The sequence below is a fragment of the Equus przewalskii genome, chromosome 1, assembly GCF_037783145.1.
Source record: "Equus przewalskii isolate Varuska chromosome 1, EquPr2, whole genome shotgun sequence".
NCBI lineage: Eukaryota > Metazoa > Chordata > Mammalia > Perissodactyla > Equidae > Equus > Equus przewalskii.
Genome location: NC_091831.1, coordinates 127632717 through 127652123, shown reverse-complemented (window position 1 = coordinate 127652123; position 19407 = coordinate 127632717). Strand labels below are relative to the sequence as shown.

General features: G+C 42.1%; 1 protein-coding gene across 2 annotated transcripts; it reads right to left on the bottom strand.

Moving 5' to 3' along the window:
- Window positions 1-590: 590 nt before the first annotated feature.
- On the bottom strand, window positions 591-19047 carry SPG21 (SPG21 abhydrolase domain containing, maspardin). Of its 2 annotated transcripts, XM_008535954.2 has the most exons (9): window positions 18642-19047; window positions 14760-14846; window positions 12462-12623; window positions 9285-9365; window positions 7841-7986; window positions 5126-5234; window positions 4334-4441; window positions 2185-2325; window positions 591-1300 (listed from the first exon to the last, which is right to left on the bottom strand). In XM_008535954.2, exons 2-9 carry the CDS (start codon window positions 14820-14822, stop codon window positions 1184-1186), a joined length of 927 nt encoding a protein of 308 aa, XP_008534176.1. In that variant the 5' UTR covers window positions 14823-14846; window positions 18642-19047; the 3' UTR covers window positions 591-1183. The 2 variants fall into 2 exon arrangements, with proteins under 2 accessions (XP_008534176.1, XP_008534177.1); XM_008535955.2 differs by lacking the exon at window positions 12462-12623 and having other exon boundaries at window positions 18642-18901.
- Window positions 19048-19407: the final 360 nt, after the last annotated feature.

The following is a 19407-nucleotide window of genomic DNA, read 5'->3' as shown; positions in this document are numbered from 1 at the left end:
CTAACATCTGTGCCCATCTTCCTCTACTTTATATGTGGGACGCCTACCACAGCATGGCTTGCCAAGTGGTGCCATGTCTGCACCCAGGATCTGAACCAGTGAACCCCAGGCTGCTGAAGCGGAACGTGCGACCTTAACCGCTGCATCACCAGGCCGGCCCCTATTGGTGAATTTTTAAGTATGATGATAGCATTATGGATATTTTATCTCTTGAAGGTACCTATAAAAATATTTATAGGTGCCAGATGGTACCTATAAATGATATGGTATCAGAAATTGCTTTAAAATAATCCAGTTATGGGAGTATGTGGACGAAGTGAGGGTGCAGTATGAGATGGAGCACGACCATCAATGAGTTGTTGATAATTTTTGAAGCTAGGTGGTGGGGACACAGTTCATTAAGGTATGGAAAGTTCCAGGCACATAGTAGCAGCTCAGTAAATGAGAGCTGCTGTTATTTTACAGCAAGCAAACTGCGCTTTAGAGAGATTAAGTAACTGACCTAAAGTCACACCGAACTGGCAACATGGTCTGCTTCTCAGAAAGTCTAGGGAGCCCAGTCAGGCAGCTACAATGATCACAAACATCACTCACTGAAATTGAATTTTTATTCCAAATGACTGTAATGGCTAGAAAGACAACAGCTAAAACTGAAAACAATTTGCTTAACTGGAAATTAGAAGTAGTTGATTTGCAGGAGAGCAAATGGGGGTGACAGCCTTGGCACTCGGATAACGGTTATAACCCAGAAAGCGTAAAAATAACCAACGTCCTCTGACACACAATCTGGATGTGCTGCATTTGCAGCAAATAACATAAAAAGAAAGAAAGGAAGAGAGGAAAGAAACGGAAAAAACCCCACAAAACCCCCAACTTCAGAAATTAACATTGACTGAAGAACTCAGTGGGGAAGACAGTTGGTAGCAAAATTTTCACAATTCTTAAAATGGGAGTCTTCAAAAGTACTTCTTCAAATTCAAAAGCTAAAAAAACCGAAGAGGGAACAGTTACACTGGCTTAGAAGAGCTGCCGCCTGCCATGAAGATGACAATCAGTCCTGCTTCCAAACACAGTGATCACCGGTGAAGCTGACAAACCCAACAGAGGCCGCCTGGCGGGCGCTGACGTCACTGATTGTACAAGGACGCGCCAGATCACTCGTCGCGAACAGCCACAGCCGCAGCTATTGCTCCTCCTGACTGATGCTGAGGTTGCCTTTCTGCACCTCGAGTTCCTCGGCACTGACCATTGATGGGTCAATGGCCGCATATTTGGTTCCATGGAACTGTAGCAAATGTATCTGTAGGAACGCAGGATCATTATTTCATACGTCGCCATGGTATATAAAGGTCTTACACTTTCAAATTACAGAGTGATACATAATTAAAGAAAAACTAGAAAACACAGAAAAGTCGAGGATTTTTTAAAACCAGTTTGGGAGCTTTGTTCATCACTTAATATGTAACCGGTCTCTCCAAGTTCCTACAAACTCTTCCTAAACATCTTAGATGGCGGCACGCTGCTCCACGAGCAGGTGCTCACCCTCCCTCTGCTGCTGCGAGTCAGGTCCTTCTCCTGCTCTGCCCTTCTCACCCCGTGAGGAATGTCTCTGGGCAGCAAGTTGGTCTGTATTTAGGACCCTCCCCTTAGGTCTACTGCCACAAGTGGATGACAGGATCAAAGAATGTGACTGCTTTTTTAAGGTTCTTGATACTTCTTGCCGAAGTGCCAAAGCAATCATTTCTCACCACTATTCTAAAATCCACTGAGACAGAGGATGAAGAGGTGGTGTTTGTTAGTTTATATATATTATTTTTTTAATGCATTAAAAATAGATCAAGAAGTTGCTTCATGGGGCTCGCACTGACCCCATTGAGGTCTGGAGTCCTGCTCTGACTGAATTTATTGTGTCCAGGAGGCAAGGTCATGTCATACCACGTGGCTACTTCAGTGCATGGAGGTGGCCTGCTGTTCTCAGAAAAGGGATGGTGGGCAGAGTCCCGCGGGTGTCTCTCATAGACCTGCCTGAATGCTCCTATAAATTATTAATGTAAACCGCCCTTACTGAGTCAATACCTCATTCCTACAGAGAATTCTGTAGTTTTCCACCATCAAAAAAAGGCTTTATATTTCAAACCACACACTTTGGGTTCAAAGTGCTCTGGGTTCCAGGCTGGGCCTTACCTGTACATAAAGATTCACCTCCGCACTTCTGCACAGGTATGGGAAATTGCCTCCTGTTTTAAGGTGAGCCCTCCGGGCATTAGGATACAGTTTGTACATTTCTTCTTTAGCTTCGGTTGAAAGTGCGCTCTGGTCAAACACCTTTAAAAACACACAAGGCTGAAACCTACTAGTATCTTACTATGTTCTTTTCGCATTATGTAAAGTGCCACCCCAAGTGTTCCGTTCTCCTGAAGAGACACCACCAAACCCCTGTGCAGCCTGGGCCACCTGCTCCTGCTGATCCCTGGTGACTCTAACTCCAATGCAGGACGTGAGCTGCAGATTTTGCTGCCAGATGTCTGTGGCATTGTTTGGGGGGAAAAATTAATTTCCTTTTTCCTCAAACATGGCTGACCAAATTAACAAAATATTAATAATAAACAATCATTATTGAAAAGGCCAATTAATTTTAAAAAGATCATGACACCCCAAAAGAACTTTTTAATTTTCTTATTAGTTAAAAAGTTACGTAAGTAGTAAGTATATGCTCAGCGAAAAAAATTTCCCTCAAACTGTAAAGAGTATGAGATAAAAAGTCCAGATCCTTTCCTGGGAGAGCCACTGGAACAGTCTGGAGTGTAGGAATTCAGACCTCTTTCAATGCCCATACAAATTTATGTTTTATGCAAGAAGGTTTTTCAAAAGTAATTTAAAAGTAAAAAAAAAAAAACTTGTAAAAGTGCATCTCCAACTTGCTAAAGCTTGTGGACAGTTCTCAGGGACCACGTACCTAAGTGGTGAGCACAGCTTTGAAAGATGGGCAGGTGGAGCAAATGCACTATAAGGACCAAATATTTCACCAAGAGTATTGAAAAGCTGGCTCTGTGTCATGGTAGATGTTGGAATGTAGCAATTATAGTGAAGAATGATAAGAAGATATTGTTTATATGCTTGTAATGGACAATTTCCTGAAAAAAATCGGTTCTTAAAAATACCATGTTATTTGAATTTAGGAATACATATTAAGAGGCAAAATAAAGTAGTTATATGATTTCTAAAAAAATAAACCAAAACCACAATGAAATATCACTTTACATCCATTAGGATGGCCATTATCAAAAAACAGAAAATAATAAGTGCTGGTGAGGCTATGGAACAATTGAAACCCTTGTGCATTGCTGGTAGAAATGTAAAAATGGTGCAGCCATTGTGGAAGATGATATCATGGTTCCTCAAAAAGTTAAACAGAACTACCATATGACCCAGCAATTCTACTTTTGGGTATATACCCCCCAAAATTGAAAGTAGGGACACAAACAGATATTTATACACCAATGTTCAGAATAGCATTATGCACAACAGCCAAAAGGTGGCAACAACCAAAATGTCCATCAACAGAGGAATGGATAAACAAAATATGGTCTATCCATACAATGGGATATTATCCAGCCTTAAAAAGGAATACATGCTACAACATAGGTGAACCTTGAAGACATCATGCTAAGTGAAATAAACCAACACAAAAGGACAAGTGTTACATGATTCCACCTAAATGAGGAACACAGAATAGTCAAATACACAGAGACAGAAAGTACAATGTTGGCTGCCAGAGGCTGGGAGGAGGCGGGATGGGAGCTACTGTTTAACATACAGAGTCTCAGTTTGGGATGATGAAAAAGTTGTGGAGACGGACAGTGCTGATGGTTGCACAATATTGTGAATGCACTTAATGCCACTGAACTGTACGCTTTAAAATGGTTAAAATGGTAAATTTTGTCATGTATATTTTACCATAACTCAAGAATATAAGAAGCAAAGTTTTGCGCTAATTAGACTTTATGGAATTCTTGATTCTCTGCCCTCATGAGGTCCCTTCTCTTTGCTGCTCAGATGTGTAATAGCTAAAGTGCAATATCTATTGATGAGAATAGCAAAAATACACCAAAATGGGTAAGGATTACCATGTTTGCTTAAATTTATTCTGATTTCAATGGTGTTATTCCTGCCAGGAAAAATAGAGGATAATTAATAAACAAATTGTTTTGGAATTGAGAAGGCTGGGAGGTAAAATTAAAAAATCCAAGGCAGCATTTGAAGAGGCACATTAAAAAATTCTAAAATAATTATAACAAGGATCTTGACATATACATTTAGAAAGGAAGCTTACATCCATAATGGTTACAGGGATGTCCCGAATTTTATGAGGTTCCACGTAGGAATTTTGACAATTCAGGGTAAGTCTTGAAGCCAGTTCACTCTGCCCCAAACTTTCCAGCTGCAACAAGAAATGCAGGTAAAGTTTTGGAATTAATTTTGTTTTTCACATTTACATTAATTCCACAGATAATATTTGTGCTTATAAAGGTGGTACTACGTGTGGTGCGGCCAGAAAGGTCACCAGTGAGGAAATACAATGTATTTGAGAGATCATAAACTGGGCCTCTCACGTGGTGGCATTTTTCTATTCCGGGAACCTGGCATTCCATAGCCCTCAACCTGAATTGCCTCAACCTGGTGCCTGTGGGCAACAGGCCAATTCCTGAAGCTCAAAGGTGAGAGAGAAACATTCAAGAGATCTCATTGCTGGCAGAGACCTCAGAAAGATCATCTAGCCCAGTAGCTCCTAAACGCACGTCTACAGACCTGCTACATTACCTTCACCTGGGGGAGGTGGCGGAGGGGGCGAAAAATGCCGATTCCCAGACCCCACGCCCAGGGATTCCAGTTTGATGGTCTAGTGTGAGGCCTTGGAATCTTTATTTTTAAAAGTTCCCCCAAGTGATTCTGATGAATTATTTTCCAGCAGGAATATCTCTTTGGATGTATTAAAGTTAATATGGAAGACAGCTTAACAAGCACCTCTAATGCATACTCAGTGAGACAGACATATCTTCAGGAACCAAGCAGACGTGAAAATTCCCGGTACAAGGTGTCTCCACCCCAATGCCATGATTCTTACCCTGTCCACCATGAAATCAATGGCATCAGCCATCACAGGGTCCACTGGGCCAGACGAAAAGTTGCCAAGAACTATTTTTTTGAGCATAAATGATGGCATCAGCCAAAAGCTGTAAAACAAAGACCTGATGGTTTAAATTTCCAAGACTAGACATAAATGGCAAACATTCATTCAACACTGAAGCTTTGCACTCACTAGGAGCTTGGGATCTTGAGATAAAAAGACCTAGTTCCTTCTTTCAAAGAGCTCAGCATCTTTCCCAAGCTCCCAAAGAGTTATAGTTTAATATGATTAAACTTTTATTTGAGGATTTGGAATAATTATAAGCAATATTTCAAAATACCTTTACTAATAAGGTAGACGTTCTGATGAACCCAAGATTTTTTTTTCCTAATTGGCCTTATTTCCAATGACTAAACTATTTCCATTGAAAATTTAAGATTATCAACCTTCAGGTTTATATCACCTTTTGATTGACTATTTCAAAATAGATTTCAAAATAGCAAAATGAAAGAGCTATTGTACCTCCCAAAGTTTGCTTCTATTAGATTCAACTGGGCTAATTCAAGGCAGTTTCATCTTTATGGATTTCTATATGTGATTTTTATTTATTTATTTATTTATTTTTTGAGGAAGATTAGCCCTGAGCTAACATCTGCTGCCAATCCTCCTCTTTTTTGCTGAGGAAGACTGGCCCTGAGCTGACATCTGTGCCCATCTTCCTCTATTTCATGTGGGACGCCTGCCACAGCATGGCAGTGTGTAGGTCCGCACCCGGGATCCAAACCAGCAAACCCTGGGCCACTGAAGCAGAATGTGCTAACTTAACTGCTGTGCCACCAGGCTGGTCCCTCTATATGTGATTTTTAGTTGATATTTATTCTATTAATTACAAATGCTGAGAGGCATTACATAGGGTAATGACTAATTTCTCTAATCCTATACTGAAAATGACGTTTAAGAGGTGCAGATGGCCTTCTGATGCATATTCTCAATGGAATAGCTTGGTGGAAGTTGAGCTTCCCTCGCAAGGACCAGTTGGCCATCATTCAGTTACCTTTCTAAATTCTCCACTCAGCCTCCCACGCCCCCCACCCCCAGGTTTTCTTATCTTCTAAAGGCATGATGCCTAGGTATGCTCTGTGAGGGGTGGACTTCGTTGGCTTTGCTCGCCCCTGTAGCCTCAGTGTGAGCCATATAGTAAGCACTCAGATGTTTGATAAAAAAAAGTAGGCGATATGTAAAAGCACAAACAAACTGGGGCAGTTTTGACTTCTGACAATTAAAACAACATGAAAAATCATCAAAAATAATCAATAAGCTTTAGTGCATCATCTGGACATGAAGTATTTTTAGCTAATGTATACAAGAAATTGCTGCAGGAATGCTGAGTAAACTACTGAGATAAGATCAGGAAAAGTTTGTGTTTTTATTATTTTTATTTTTTTCCTTTTTCTCCCCAAAGCCCCCTGGTACACAGTTGTATATTCTTAGTTGTGGGTCCTTCTAGTTGTGGCATGTGGGACACCGCCTCAGCATGGCCTGATGAGCAGTGCTGTGTCCGCGCCCAGGATTCAAACCAGCGAAACCCTAGGCCGCCACAGCGGAGTGCACGAACTTAACCACTAGGCCACCGGGCCGGCCCCCAGGAAAAGTTTTTTAAAATATCAGAGTGTAATCTTAAGTAGATATGAAAACAATGTGAAAACCAACCTGCTCACACTGTATGTTTAGTCACTGGGCTTTTTTATGGTAGAGCCTAGCCTTGCTAGCAATGAAAGAAATGCACATGAAGTCAGCTTTAAGGTACCATTAGACACCTATCAAACTAATTAAAATGATAAAACCACCCAAGGGATGGCTCAGAGGAAGCAGGTACCCCACTGGTTGCCCCACAAAGCATTCCACCATTTCCATCTTTCTGAAAAGCAGACTAACATTAAGTGTCATGATATGTCCTTAAGACCATCTGCTGACAGACTAAAGGCTCTAGTCTCTCCATTTTTGGGAACATATCTCAAGGAAATAACCCGGAAAGAGAAGGAAAAATGTAATTAGTATAAAGATTTACAGTAGAACAGGATGAAAAATTGGGAGAGGCCAAATGCCTGAAGAAACTGTTGTCAGTCAACACACAGAACTGTTTACACAAAATAATAAGTGGAAAAGGCAGAACATAATATTAGTTACATATGCACTGAAGAGAAACTGTAAAATCATATGAATGTATATTAAACAAAACTAAACAATAATTTAGAGTCAGGGCTGGCCCCGTGGCCGAGTGGTTGAGTTCATGCACTCCGCTTCGGTGGCCCAGGGTTTCGCCAGTTTGAATCCTGGGCACAGACTTGGCACCGTTCATCAGGCCACGCTGAGGAGGCATACCACATTGCCACAACTAGAGGGACCCACAGCTAAAAATGCAGAACTATGTACTGGGGGGCTTTGGGGAGAAAAAGAAAAAAATAAAATCTTTAACAAAAAATTTAAAAAAAGAATAATTTAGAGTAATGGAAATAGTTGAATTTAGAGCCCACTCAATTCTTTTCTTTTGCAGAGGTGACTGTTACTAATTTTAAAAGCGAGGGCAGTTTCAGAAGACAGAAATAAATATGACCCTCCCTCCCTAGTGCACCAAAAAACCAAAAACCAACATTTTCAAAATTGCACTGAACAAAAATAATAAGAACTTTGGTTGAATGTTTACATTCTTACCTGTTTGCAGTCCAAGTCTGGTTAAAGATAGAAGTGTCACTGAAGGAATTGCAGAGGATGAGGGAATGGACTCTGGGAGATTTGTGAGTATATTCAGCAAATTTCTGGGCCAAAAAGCCTCCCAAAGAAGCCCCAAAAAGATGAACCTAATTGTAAACAAACACAAGGAGGATCCCAAAACAATGATCAATCCTGAACGTAAGTATAAAAAAAAAGTTGTTTTAATTATCTTCAACCACAGAATATAATGGCATCACTAGCCATTAGACTAAAATACCGTTATGCATCGCTTAAAACAGAAATATGTTGAGAAATGCGTCGTTAGGTGATTTCGTCATTCTGCGAACATCACAGAGTTACTTGCACAAACCTAGACAGTACAGCCTACTACACACCTAGGCTGTACAAACCTAGACAGTATAGCCTACTACACACCTAGGCTGTACAAACCTAGACAGTACAGCCTACTACACACCTAGGCTGTACAAACCTAGACAGTACAGCCTACTACACACCTAGGCTGTACAAACCTAGACAGTACAGCCTACTACACACCTAGGCTGTACGGTACTAATCTGATGGGACCACAGTCATCTATGCGGTCCGTTGTTGACTGACATGTTGTTATGCAGTGAATAATGGTTCTACAGCAGTTAGGAACACAGGAAATACTGTATTTAAATGCAACTTATATACTCGGTCAAGAAAACAATATAACTGTGCATACAAATGATGCAAGTTAAAAAAAATATTCTTCACAAATTACATTAGAAAACGAAACCACTTAGTAGTTTATGTTTAAGAAAACTGTAATTGAGTAATTCTACTGCTAGGTGAATATCCAAGAGAACTGAAAACACGTCTACACAAAAACTTGGACACGAATGTTCACAGTAGCATTGCTCATAATAGCTAAACAACGGAAACAATCCAATGTGCATCAACTGCTGATTGGTAAACAAAATGTACTCTATCCACCCAATGGGATATTATTGGACAATAGAAAGGAATGGAGTACTGATGTATGGTGCAACATAGATGGACCTTGAAAATGTATGCTAAGTGAAAAAAGCCAGTCACAGAAGACCGCACATCGTATGATTGCATTTATGTCAAATATCTATAATAGGCAAATCCATCGAGACAGAAAGTAGATTAGGTTGCCAGGGCGGGTAGGGGGAAGGGTGGGGAGTGACTGACTGCTATGAGTATGGGGTTTCTTTTTGCGGTGAAAAAAGGTTCTAAAATTGACTGTGGTGATGGTTGCACATATCTATGAATATATTAAAAACCACTGAATTATAGACTTTAAAAGGGTAAACACTATGATATTTAAATTATATCTTGAAAGAGCTGTTAATAAAAAATGAAAGACAACACCAGGTTTTACAATGTAAATGCTACATTAAAATCGCACGTAAGTAATTAGTCTCAGGGTACTCACTTTATCCAACTGTAAATGGTCTAAAAGTTTTCTGAATCCATCACAGAATTCAAGATGGTCCCAGTAAACTGGATACTGCAACTGAAATAATAACAATAATTTTTAATTTACTTTAAAAACTGAAAGGTAAAATGCAACTCATATATATATGAAAAACTTAAGACTCACACAACAGCATTTCTCATGTGTTTAAGTTCTGCTCCTTATTCAAAATATGTGAAAATTAGCTCCCACCCTCTCCTAAACTTCATAATTCACATTTTGCCTAACAGACCAATCAGAAAAGAATAAAAAGGAAGCACACTCTGGTGACACTACGTGAATAACAATTTCAACTCACATCAATTTCCTTTCTAAATAGCTCAGAAACTCTGAGGTTCAAGGGTGAACGGAGCAGAACCCATCCAAGTAAAGAAATTCTGTTTCGCCTTAAATCCAATTTCATTCAGAATGATTGCTCAGGAGAACTAGAAGTAAAGTTCGTTCTAAGGAGAGTTCCCTCTCTTCTTGGAAGCGTTTCTTTAATGGAGTATTCAATAAAATTGTTCCTCGTCTTTTAATTGATTGAGTCATTCTATCGATTTCTTGTACTTTTATTTGTGACCAAAAATTCAGGTGCTTGACTCTACGCAGTCTATTAATGTTGATGAGGAGGAGGAAAAAGAAATACAAGTCACTAACTCCTTTCTAGGGGACTTAGGCTTGTCATCTAAGAATTCCCCTCTCTTTAATATATGTAAAACCCACCTGACAGGCTTGTTTTAAGCGCTTAAACTCATTTTGTTACTGAATAGATACTGCCATGTAAATTATGGGATAATTTCAGATTTGATATAATATGTTAGTTGTACTATTAAAATTCCATTTGTGGATAATTATTCTTTATTATTCTGAGATAGGATGGAGGACAGACCCTCCCTAGGAGAGAAAATTTGAGAATGGGAGGCAGATGATGACCTAAAAGAAAGGAGATGATATTTTTATGAAGCCTTATTTTAAAAATATTTGTTTCCTAGATAGGTGATAAAACTGCATACAACTTAATACATAAACACACACACACTTGAGTACAAGTAAAACTGGGAAATCTAAATAGGATGAGTGAGGCTGGCCTGGTGGCAAAGTAGTTAAGTTCTCATGCTCCGTTTTGGTGGCCCAGGGTTCATGGCCTGGATCCTGGGTGGGGACCTACACACTGCTCATCAAGCCACGCTGTGGCAGCATCCCACATACAAAATAGAGGAAGATTGCCACATATGTTAGCTCAGGGCCAATCTTCCTCATCAAAAATAAATAAATAAATAAATAGGATCAGTGGATTGCATTAATATCAAGATCCCGGGGGCCGGCCCCATGGCTGAGTGGTTAAGTTCACCCGCTCTGCTTTGGTGGCCCGGGTTTCACCAGTTCAGATCCTGGGCTCAGACATGGCATTGCTCATCAAGCCATGCTGAGGCGGCATCCCACATGCCACAACCAGAAGGACTCACAATTAAAAATATACAACTATGTACCGGGGAGAAAAAGGAAAAATAAAATCTTAAAAAAAAAATCCTGGTTGTGAAATCATACAATAGTTTTGCAAAATGTTACCATTGGGAGAAATTGGGCAAAGTGTAAAAGGGATCTCTGTATTATTTCTTACAACTGTGTGTGAATCTACAATTATTTCAATAAAAATTTAAATGAAAAAAGATCTATCTGTGCATTTTAACTGCTGGATACAAATACCTAGTAAGTTTCAAAACCTCATGGGGTTGAGCATTTGATCAAACCGTAAGGATAAAGTAATTTTGAAGACACCTTTGGTCTTCTCTTGATTCATTATCTAGCTAGTGAAATGGGGAAAGCCCACATCAAGAAGCCTGAGGGCAAAGCAGAAATATCCAGCCGAAGGCAATGGTGACCTGCCAGTTTCGAGCAATAAACAGTCAGCTTTCAACAGCACTCTAAAGTGAAACAGACCCTGGGGCCACTCAGTTTCTAGCCCCCTGGCTGATCAACAGTGGCCACCAGGAAAGGTACTGTCCTGTTTTAGGCGGCAGAGGGCTTGGATAAGGGCAGATGCCACCCTGCATTCCTGGAATGCTGTCCACGAAGAGGGATGACTGAAAACCTAGAACCAGGGAGGATTATGTTGCAGAGACTCACATACGACATAGGAGGAAGGGTTAAAGAATCCGGAGAAATTAGCTACAGAAGAAGCGACCTGGGGAGGGCAGCAGGCGGCTCCAATAAGAACTAGTTTTTTGAAGAAAGAGAAGGGCTGTCAGGAGGAAGAGGAATTGGATGCATTTTGTGTGGCTCCAGTTGGTGGTAACCGCTGTAGAATTTCCAGATATTTTCCAAGAGAAGAGATTTGGCTCCCATTTTCTCTCCTTTAGACAGTAAATAAAATGTATAATAACAGCAGTACTTCCACAGGGAGTCCGTTTACATGTTAATATTCCAGGTCCCAGAAACAACTGCGAGCTCCAAAGCCAGAGTCTTTTTCCTCCGAAGTTAGGAGACCGACCTCCACTGTGGTTACAAGTCAAGGCACGCCAAGACCTCAGCTGCAGGCAACAGAGACCCCCCCGCCCACGCCTTTCCCCCAGAGAAGGTGATTCAAGAAGGACCAATGCAGAACTAGATTTAGATAAAATAACAATTAAAAACAAAAAATTTCTTAACCAAATACTAAGGATATGAGCTAACCAATGAACTTCAACTGTCAAAGACTTAGATTAAAGCAAGCTTTCAGTCGCCTACTTTTTGGCAGATCCCTTTGCTGTCTAATATTCCATGCTCAGCTCCCCTGGAAATGGAGTCAGAAGACTGAGCTTGGTTCTCCCTCCCCCACCTCCTGGTTGTGTGACCTGTGGGATCACTAAAATGGCCTGGACTTCAGTTCCCTCATCTGTGAACAAGGACAATGCTTCCTACTATTCAGACTTGCGAGGAGAATTAAAGGAGAGAAAGCAAGTAAAAGCCGGGTGTGGAGAAGGCTTCCAACAGAGGTATGTCCCTCTGCACCTCCGTGTACACATACCCCCTTCCTTCAAAAGGCTTCATTCTCATTTAAAAAAAGGAAAACAAATATCTTATCTCAATAAAAAACGTGCCCATTACTACAGAAGAACAAAAAAAAATACAAAATGTGGACCTGAATTTTAATATTGAATCAATAATACTTACAGCTATAACCCGGTAACCCCATCCAGTCAAGGCCAAAATCTGCCGGAAAAATACATCGGCGGTCCCGCTGACAGGGGGTAAAAATATGAGAGGACACCTGATATTTCTGGGGCCTGCATCATAGAGGGACCATATCTTACTGTCGTCATCATCCACGATAATCTGGTGGGAAAGTTACAAGAAAAAAATGGAAACCGTATGCATTTGGTTTTTATACTTTACTTCACACTATAATTCCACTGACAGTTTTAATAGCACTGGCTTGTTTGTTACAAGATGACCTGGATCAAGCCAGACTAGCAAGTATAATACACTGCCTCAGACTCCTTTTCCTTCTTTAGTGCTAAGGAAATATTCCACAGAACTGCTTTATACTCTTCCAAAGAGCTGCTTTTTCTTTCAGTTTTTAATTTTCCTTCCCACTCACGATTATAGGAAGTCTATTTTGTTTACCATTAAACAGCAAACTCTGTACATGGCATCTTGTTTCTTCTCCAAACTTCTGGCTCTGTGTGTGTGTGTGAGAGACAGGGAGTGTGTGTGTGTGTGTGTGTGTGTGTGTAGGAAGGCAATTTGCAGAGTCATCCTCCAGTGCTGGCCCAGAGGAGGGCTGGGATCAGCGGGGTCAGAGTATGAACAGAGCAGGCGAGGGGGAGACAAGACTGCAGGCTCACGGGGGAAGCTGGGCAGAGACGGTACCACTCAGGAGATGCTTCAGAAACCTGATCCAACACCAAGCCTCTAGCCTGCCAGAGAGGAGGGATGAGGCAGGTGTAGGTGTCACTGTCCTGGGAGAATGTTTCAAACTGTTCAGTCAGGTGTAAGAAGTGGGTGCAGGGAAAAACTGGCTTTTTTTGGGAAAAGGGGGTGGGGAAGAGGAAGTCATCAGAAACCTTCCTAATTTAGGGGTTCTGGACCCAACAGGGGAAAAAGATGAGCATTAAGTGAGCTGAGACAAGCCCAGAGCTCAGCACAGAGCTTGGCAGATAGTGGGTGTTCAATAAGAGTTAGCCATCAGTAATATTCACTACCTCATAGCTTAATTTTTGTTTTCTTTGGCTGATTTTTGGTGGTATTTGGGAAAGTACATTAACTGCTCAAACTTTTGCCAATACAAATCAATATTTATCCTACTTTTACATTAAAAGGCTCAGGGTCTCCAGGTTTTACTTTCTGAGAGCTCCTAGCTGGCAGTGCTGTGGGCCCCATAGTGTCACTGTGGGTGGCAGCACACTAACTGGGGCCACTGACGTCACTGGAACAGACAAAAAGGGCAAGGCAAAGTCCAGAGGGCCCTGACAATGCCCTTTGGGTCTTCGCCAGGTCACGGATGGTCACAATAATATCTCACGCTCCTGTTCTGCCCTCTGTATTTTCCCATTCACATTTTTGCTTTTCATGTTTCTTTTTGCTATGATTGTGATGAAAATCTCAATGGCCTTTGACAGTGCACACAGTAAATCCCAATCTTGTAGTAATAAAATTCATATGAGATAAGATTTCAGATCTCTAAAATTTTCTAGGAAATTATTTCAATAATCCCACTTGGAAGAAAAGCAACAAAAATGGTACATTCTTTATTTCTCCTCGCCCCCAGTTTGATTGAGATATAACTGACATAGTAGCTCCTGAATTTAAGCCATGTACTTAAAGGTTGTTTATCACTTCAATTTTCTCCAAGTTCTCTGAATGGCAATTTTGTCAGAATTCCTTTAGAAGACACACTATTATTTGATAATTTAAAATCTAGCACCACGAAATTTCAAGCAAACTCATCATGACTTGTGGATCAAAGAGATCTAGCAACTGAAGAAAATTACATCAATGAAACTACTTCCTATAACCATTACTAAGAAAATGTAGATAAGTTTGGGTTGTTCGGGGTCTGGTGATCAGTTCGCTGAGGGAGTGAGTCCATCAGGAGGCGCTCACATGAGTTACCCGAGGGGATGGGACAAAGTAGAGGGACCCCAGGAGCCAAGTGTCATTTAGCCTGGGCAGTAGTTTCCCAGGGAGCAAGAAGGAAGGGGGGGCTCCCTTTGGTAGGCAGCCAAGCACTTCCGGCTTTGAAGCCAGACTAATTTGATTTTAATCCAGACTCTACCAGGCTGTGTGACCTTTAACATGTTAACTTTTGTGAACCTCAGTTTTCTCATCTATGAAATGGGCACACCACTACCTACTTGGTTAAACTACTGAAACCTTTACTCTCACGCACTGCTAAGGCATAACATCTAAATCACACAGAAAAACAACGTGAGATTTTGCAAATAAGAGGTATAATAAAACAATACATACCTTTTTAAGGGGAACTGTACTTCTAAACCAGTTATAATCAGGAGAGACTTTAATCTCTCCCATGATTAGCGGAAATGGAGGTTAATCCTGAAATAAAAGCACGTGATGTTTCATGTCAAGAATTCACAGTGACATCGGAACTAAATATAGAGTCTAGTCTAGTTATACCAACAATACTTTAAAGGGTAAAACCAAGGAAATGGGCTATTTTACCTTGTCGGTATAGTCTTAAACTACAGAAAACAAATTGGTGAAATTCTATTGTCATAGAGCAGGAAGGGGCACTGAGAGAGAATTATTCCAACCCCCTTAGTTCCTCCAGAAGAGGAATCTGGTCTAGAAAATGTAAATGACTTACCCGAGATCTCATGGCTACTGCAACGCTAGGACCACACGCAGGACAGTCTTTTCTGCCGCTAGACTGCCCATCCTAGTTAAACGATTCCACACTGCAGGCCCATCACCTACCTTTTGACAATATCTTAAGAATCCATTTAATAAAGATGTTCCTTTCTCATAGAATTATAGGGAACAAGCCACACTAGAGAAGCGGGCTAAAGTAAGCCTGCTTCCTGATCAATTCACAAAACGCCATCAATCTAACTCTAGTGGAACATAACTTCAGAACCTCCCATATAGTTCTTCATGGAAAATACACGAAAGTTGCTGTTCATATTGATGTGATTAAAAGTGAAAGAATGTCCTCTGAAAGATGTATGAGAAGATACCAGAATAGACTTGAAGACACTATAACTAGCAACAACACAAAACATGTGCCTTTAGGAAAAAAATGTGGTCTTTTGTTGTGAGATTAGCGATTTTTAGCTTTTATAGTTCTGTGACATTGGAAAAGTCAAAGATCCTCTTTGGGCTTTTCTCTCTTCTATGACTGTTTCACCACTGTTTCCCCAAAGCCTAGAACAGCGCTTGGCACACAGCAGGCATTACCTGTTGACTAGATGAATGACTGTCCTAAGGAGGCTGAACTAGGCAATCCTAGAGTGCCTTCTAACCCGGGCACCTGTGAGCGTTGGACTGGTTGAGTATCTTTAATTTAAAGGCTGCCCCTCTTGTTCAGGCATCTGTGTTATGTCATAACAGGAACCTGAAATTATAGTTCCCTGTTGCAGATTCTCATTGCCAAATGAGGAACTTCCACCCACTGGTCTGGAAGGATTCAAATACTTGCACTGCATCCTGCCCTCTACCCCAGGGCAAGTCTGGATTTCCTACGAGGGCTAGGATGAGTTCAAGACTCTAGGACTGAACTCCTGGGCTGCCTCTGAACTGTCCTTTTAGAGAGGCTTCTCTGGACTGGCCAGGAGGGGATTCTAAACCCAATGGAACTCTTCCTCCTCGGCCCTCTAGATCTGCTCCCTCGGGAACGTGGCGCTCAGCGATCTCAAGTGTTAACTCTAAGCTTGGGGGGTTACTAAACTGAACCCCAAGGTGACAGTAAATGTAGACATCCAATATCAAACCTGATTTACAACCTTGACATTGTAATAATAGTCTCTTCTTTCAAGGCTAAGATGGTAATTTTAGAAAAGTTTGTGAAAATCGTAAGTTGCTCTCAAGTACCAAGAAAATCACTAGCTAGTCTTATGCTGAAAATCAGTGTGCACAGATGTAGTTATGATCACACTGAAATAAAGAAAATCACTCTTTGCATATCTATTTTTTCTTAACAAATACTAAAATATTAAAAAATCTAAGCCATTTGAACTATATAACCTTTTGCTAAGCTGGTTATTATTTTTATTTTATTAGTTTTAATTGAAAGCAACTAGCACATATAATTAATTCTGGAATATCTTCTACCTGGATAGACTTGAAATATTCCTCTATCATCTAACCACTGCCTAATGGTGATATTTTCTAGTATTGCATTACTATAAACAATCACTCTATTGTACCGGAGGAAATATCACAAACATGTTTAGCAAATAAAATCGACTCAACAGATTTATAAAACACCTTAGCTAATTAAAGCCAGAAAGTTTGCTTCTAGATTCACCAAACTTGGGATAAAAGTTTGGGATTAAGTATTCACAGTGTGGAATCAGTTGCAATGTACAAACCAAACTACCAGACAAATACACATATACACATCATACACAGGCACACAAATTCATCCACTTCTTCCCATAGCAATAAACAGAAAGATGTTCCTTACCACAGTCTTCAGTATTATTCACAACCATCCCGGTGTTACAACATTTTATAACTAATCTTGCTGGATGGAGAGATTCCACCCAACTGTGACTGAATTTTTGTAGAGGCAAGTGAGTTTAACACTTGTGCTAGTTTGGCAGTACATGAAAGGTAAGACAGAAACCAAATGTTGCATCTGACCAACTGACTTCGAAGTGAAAAAAGCTCACTGCTGCAAAGGGAAAGCAGCTGTGAGCGGCATGAAAAGGAAGTTTGTTTTCCGAGCTCTCTTTTATCCACTAAAGGGGTATACTTTTCCAAGTCACAAGAGAAACATTCTATATGCAGCAAAAAAAGGTTATCTGAGATTGTGACCAAGTCGGTCAGTATTAAATAAGAAGGAATCCGGACCATGAGCTCAACATTGACTTGATCTCTCACAATTCAACTCTTCACAAAAACAAAAGCACCTGTTCCTGCTGGTGGGAAAACAGGCGCAGAGATTAGCCTTAATCTTGCCTAAGAAAACCCCTCCTCCGAGAGTGCTTTGCATCCCTGGTCTTCTCAGCCCTTGTGCTGCTTAACAATAAAACTGCCAGCTGCAAGTGTGCGCCAAGAATGACCCGCACTTACCCTTCAGGGTTTCAACAGAACCTGCCAGTTTATAGTCAATGAAATTGCCTTTACAAATATTTAAGTCACATAACCAGCTTAATGAGTCAGAGGTTTCTGATCCTTTATCTCAATCTGTGGTTCATCCACATATGGACAACCTGTGAATACCAGCAATAACAAAATATTAGAGTTTCTAGATCTAATCTAAGAGTTTCTAGGCGATGCAACTGGCTTTTCAATGCAAGTCTCCAGATCTCACCACACCAGGACACAGCTATCCTTTTTTTAGATCTCTTCAGGGCAAGATTTATCCCTCATTTCTTCAGGAACTTATTCCATTATCTTCTAAACCTCATGGGAGGAAAAGCTGCCTACTTGACATCTCTTCTGTGACACCTCATCTTGTGCTCTGTCTTGGTATAAAAGCTTTTGGAAATTTGCACACTGCTATTAAGTTACTCCTCAGTTCTTGAATCTTTGTGCCAGCAGGAGCTGGAACATGGTAGGTGGAGACAAAGCAGCAGCATAAATGCAGAATTTAGAACTCCCCAGGAAAAAGAGAAGAGGAAAAGTGAGACACTTGCCCTGCTACTGTCCTCATCCCCCATTCACAAGCCTCCCACCTGGGCCGTGCTCAGCAATGACAAAGACATCTGTCACTTTCAGGCTGAGGTGAAATCTCCAAAATAACTGGCCTCTGCTCAGAGTTCTTAAAAGTTTACTGAAAAACATGTTCCTGGGTGCAGCTGCATAGCCCCAGGATGGAATTACAGGAGGATGCCCTGGTCAAGCCCCCTCCCCCCACCCACAGGCGACCCACACATAGACTCCCACCCTCACCCAGTCCCACCGATGGCAGCCACATAAAGGCAGGGTCAGAGACCACCCCCAGGAACTCCTCGACTTCAAACGCGCGCACACACACACACACACACACACACACAGAGGGACATGAGATCACGCGCATAGTCACATGGACCAGCCCACTCGGGGCCACACTCACAAAGTCACACCGACAGAGGCAGCCACGTACACTACATACACACTCACCGGCAACTTCATACACATCACACATCCACACTCCCATTTCTCAGGGCCTCTTCCACTCCTCACCTGCCGTGTCCGCCCTCACGTCCCTTTCCTTCCCCAAGGCAGCTCTTCCCTCTAGGACGGGCGCGGGCAGTGGAGGCGGCTGGGCCCGGGTGGGGACCCCGGGCCAGAGCGCTCGGCACCCGCAGGCGCAGAGGGCAGTGGGGCGCGCTGCAAGACCGGCCTCCGAGGGGCGGGGCGCGCGGCCAAGCGAGCCGGGGCCGCAGCGCTCGCTCCCTCTGAATTGTTAGCGCAGCGGGCACCAGCCTCGCGCTTCCGGGTTCGGAGGGGGCGGGACCACGTCGTGAGGAAGGGGCGGGACTGCGTGCCTCCGGCGGTCACCATGGCGACGGGGCGGGTGGAAGACAGAGGTGAGAGACTCCCCGCGCTCTTGCTGCGTCCTTCGGGATGGGCAGCCGGCGTCGGTTCTGGCGGTGGTGGCGGCTGCGGGGAGGAGGCCCGAGTTGCCTCGGGGTGAGCAGCAGGTCGCCTGTGTGACATGGGCACCGACGGAGGTTATGGGAGTGGAAGAAGAGGGCGCCTGACCCCTTGGGACGTGCCTCGGCCCTCGGTTCGCCCCTCTTGGAGGAAGCAGGTTCCCTCTCCGCCGTGTAAAGCTTTGAGGGGACCCCTTTGGCTTCCAGGTTTTGGTGAACAAGACTTTGTATACTCTTTTCTTGGCAAGATTGTTTTCCTTTGGCACTACTACAGACGCCCTCCGTAGTCCTCCACTGTAACACCCCCACCTCCTTTTCCTGACTTGTGCTCAAGTTCTGGGAGATTTCCGGGA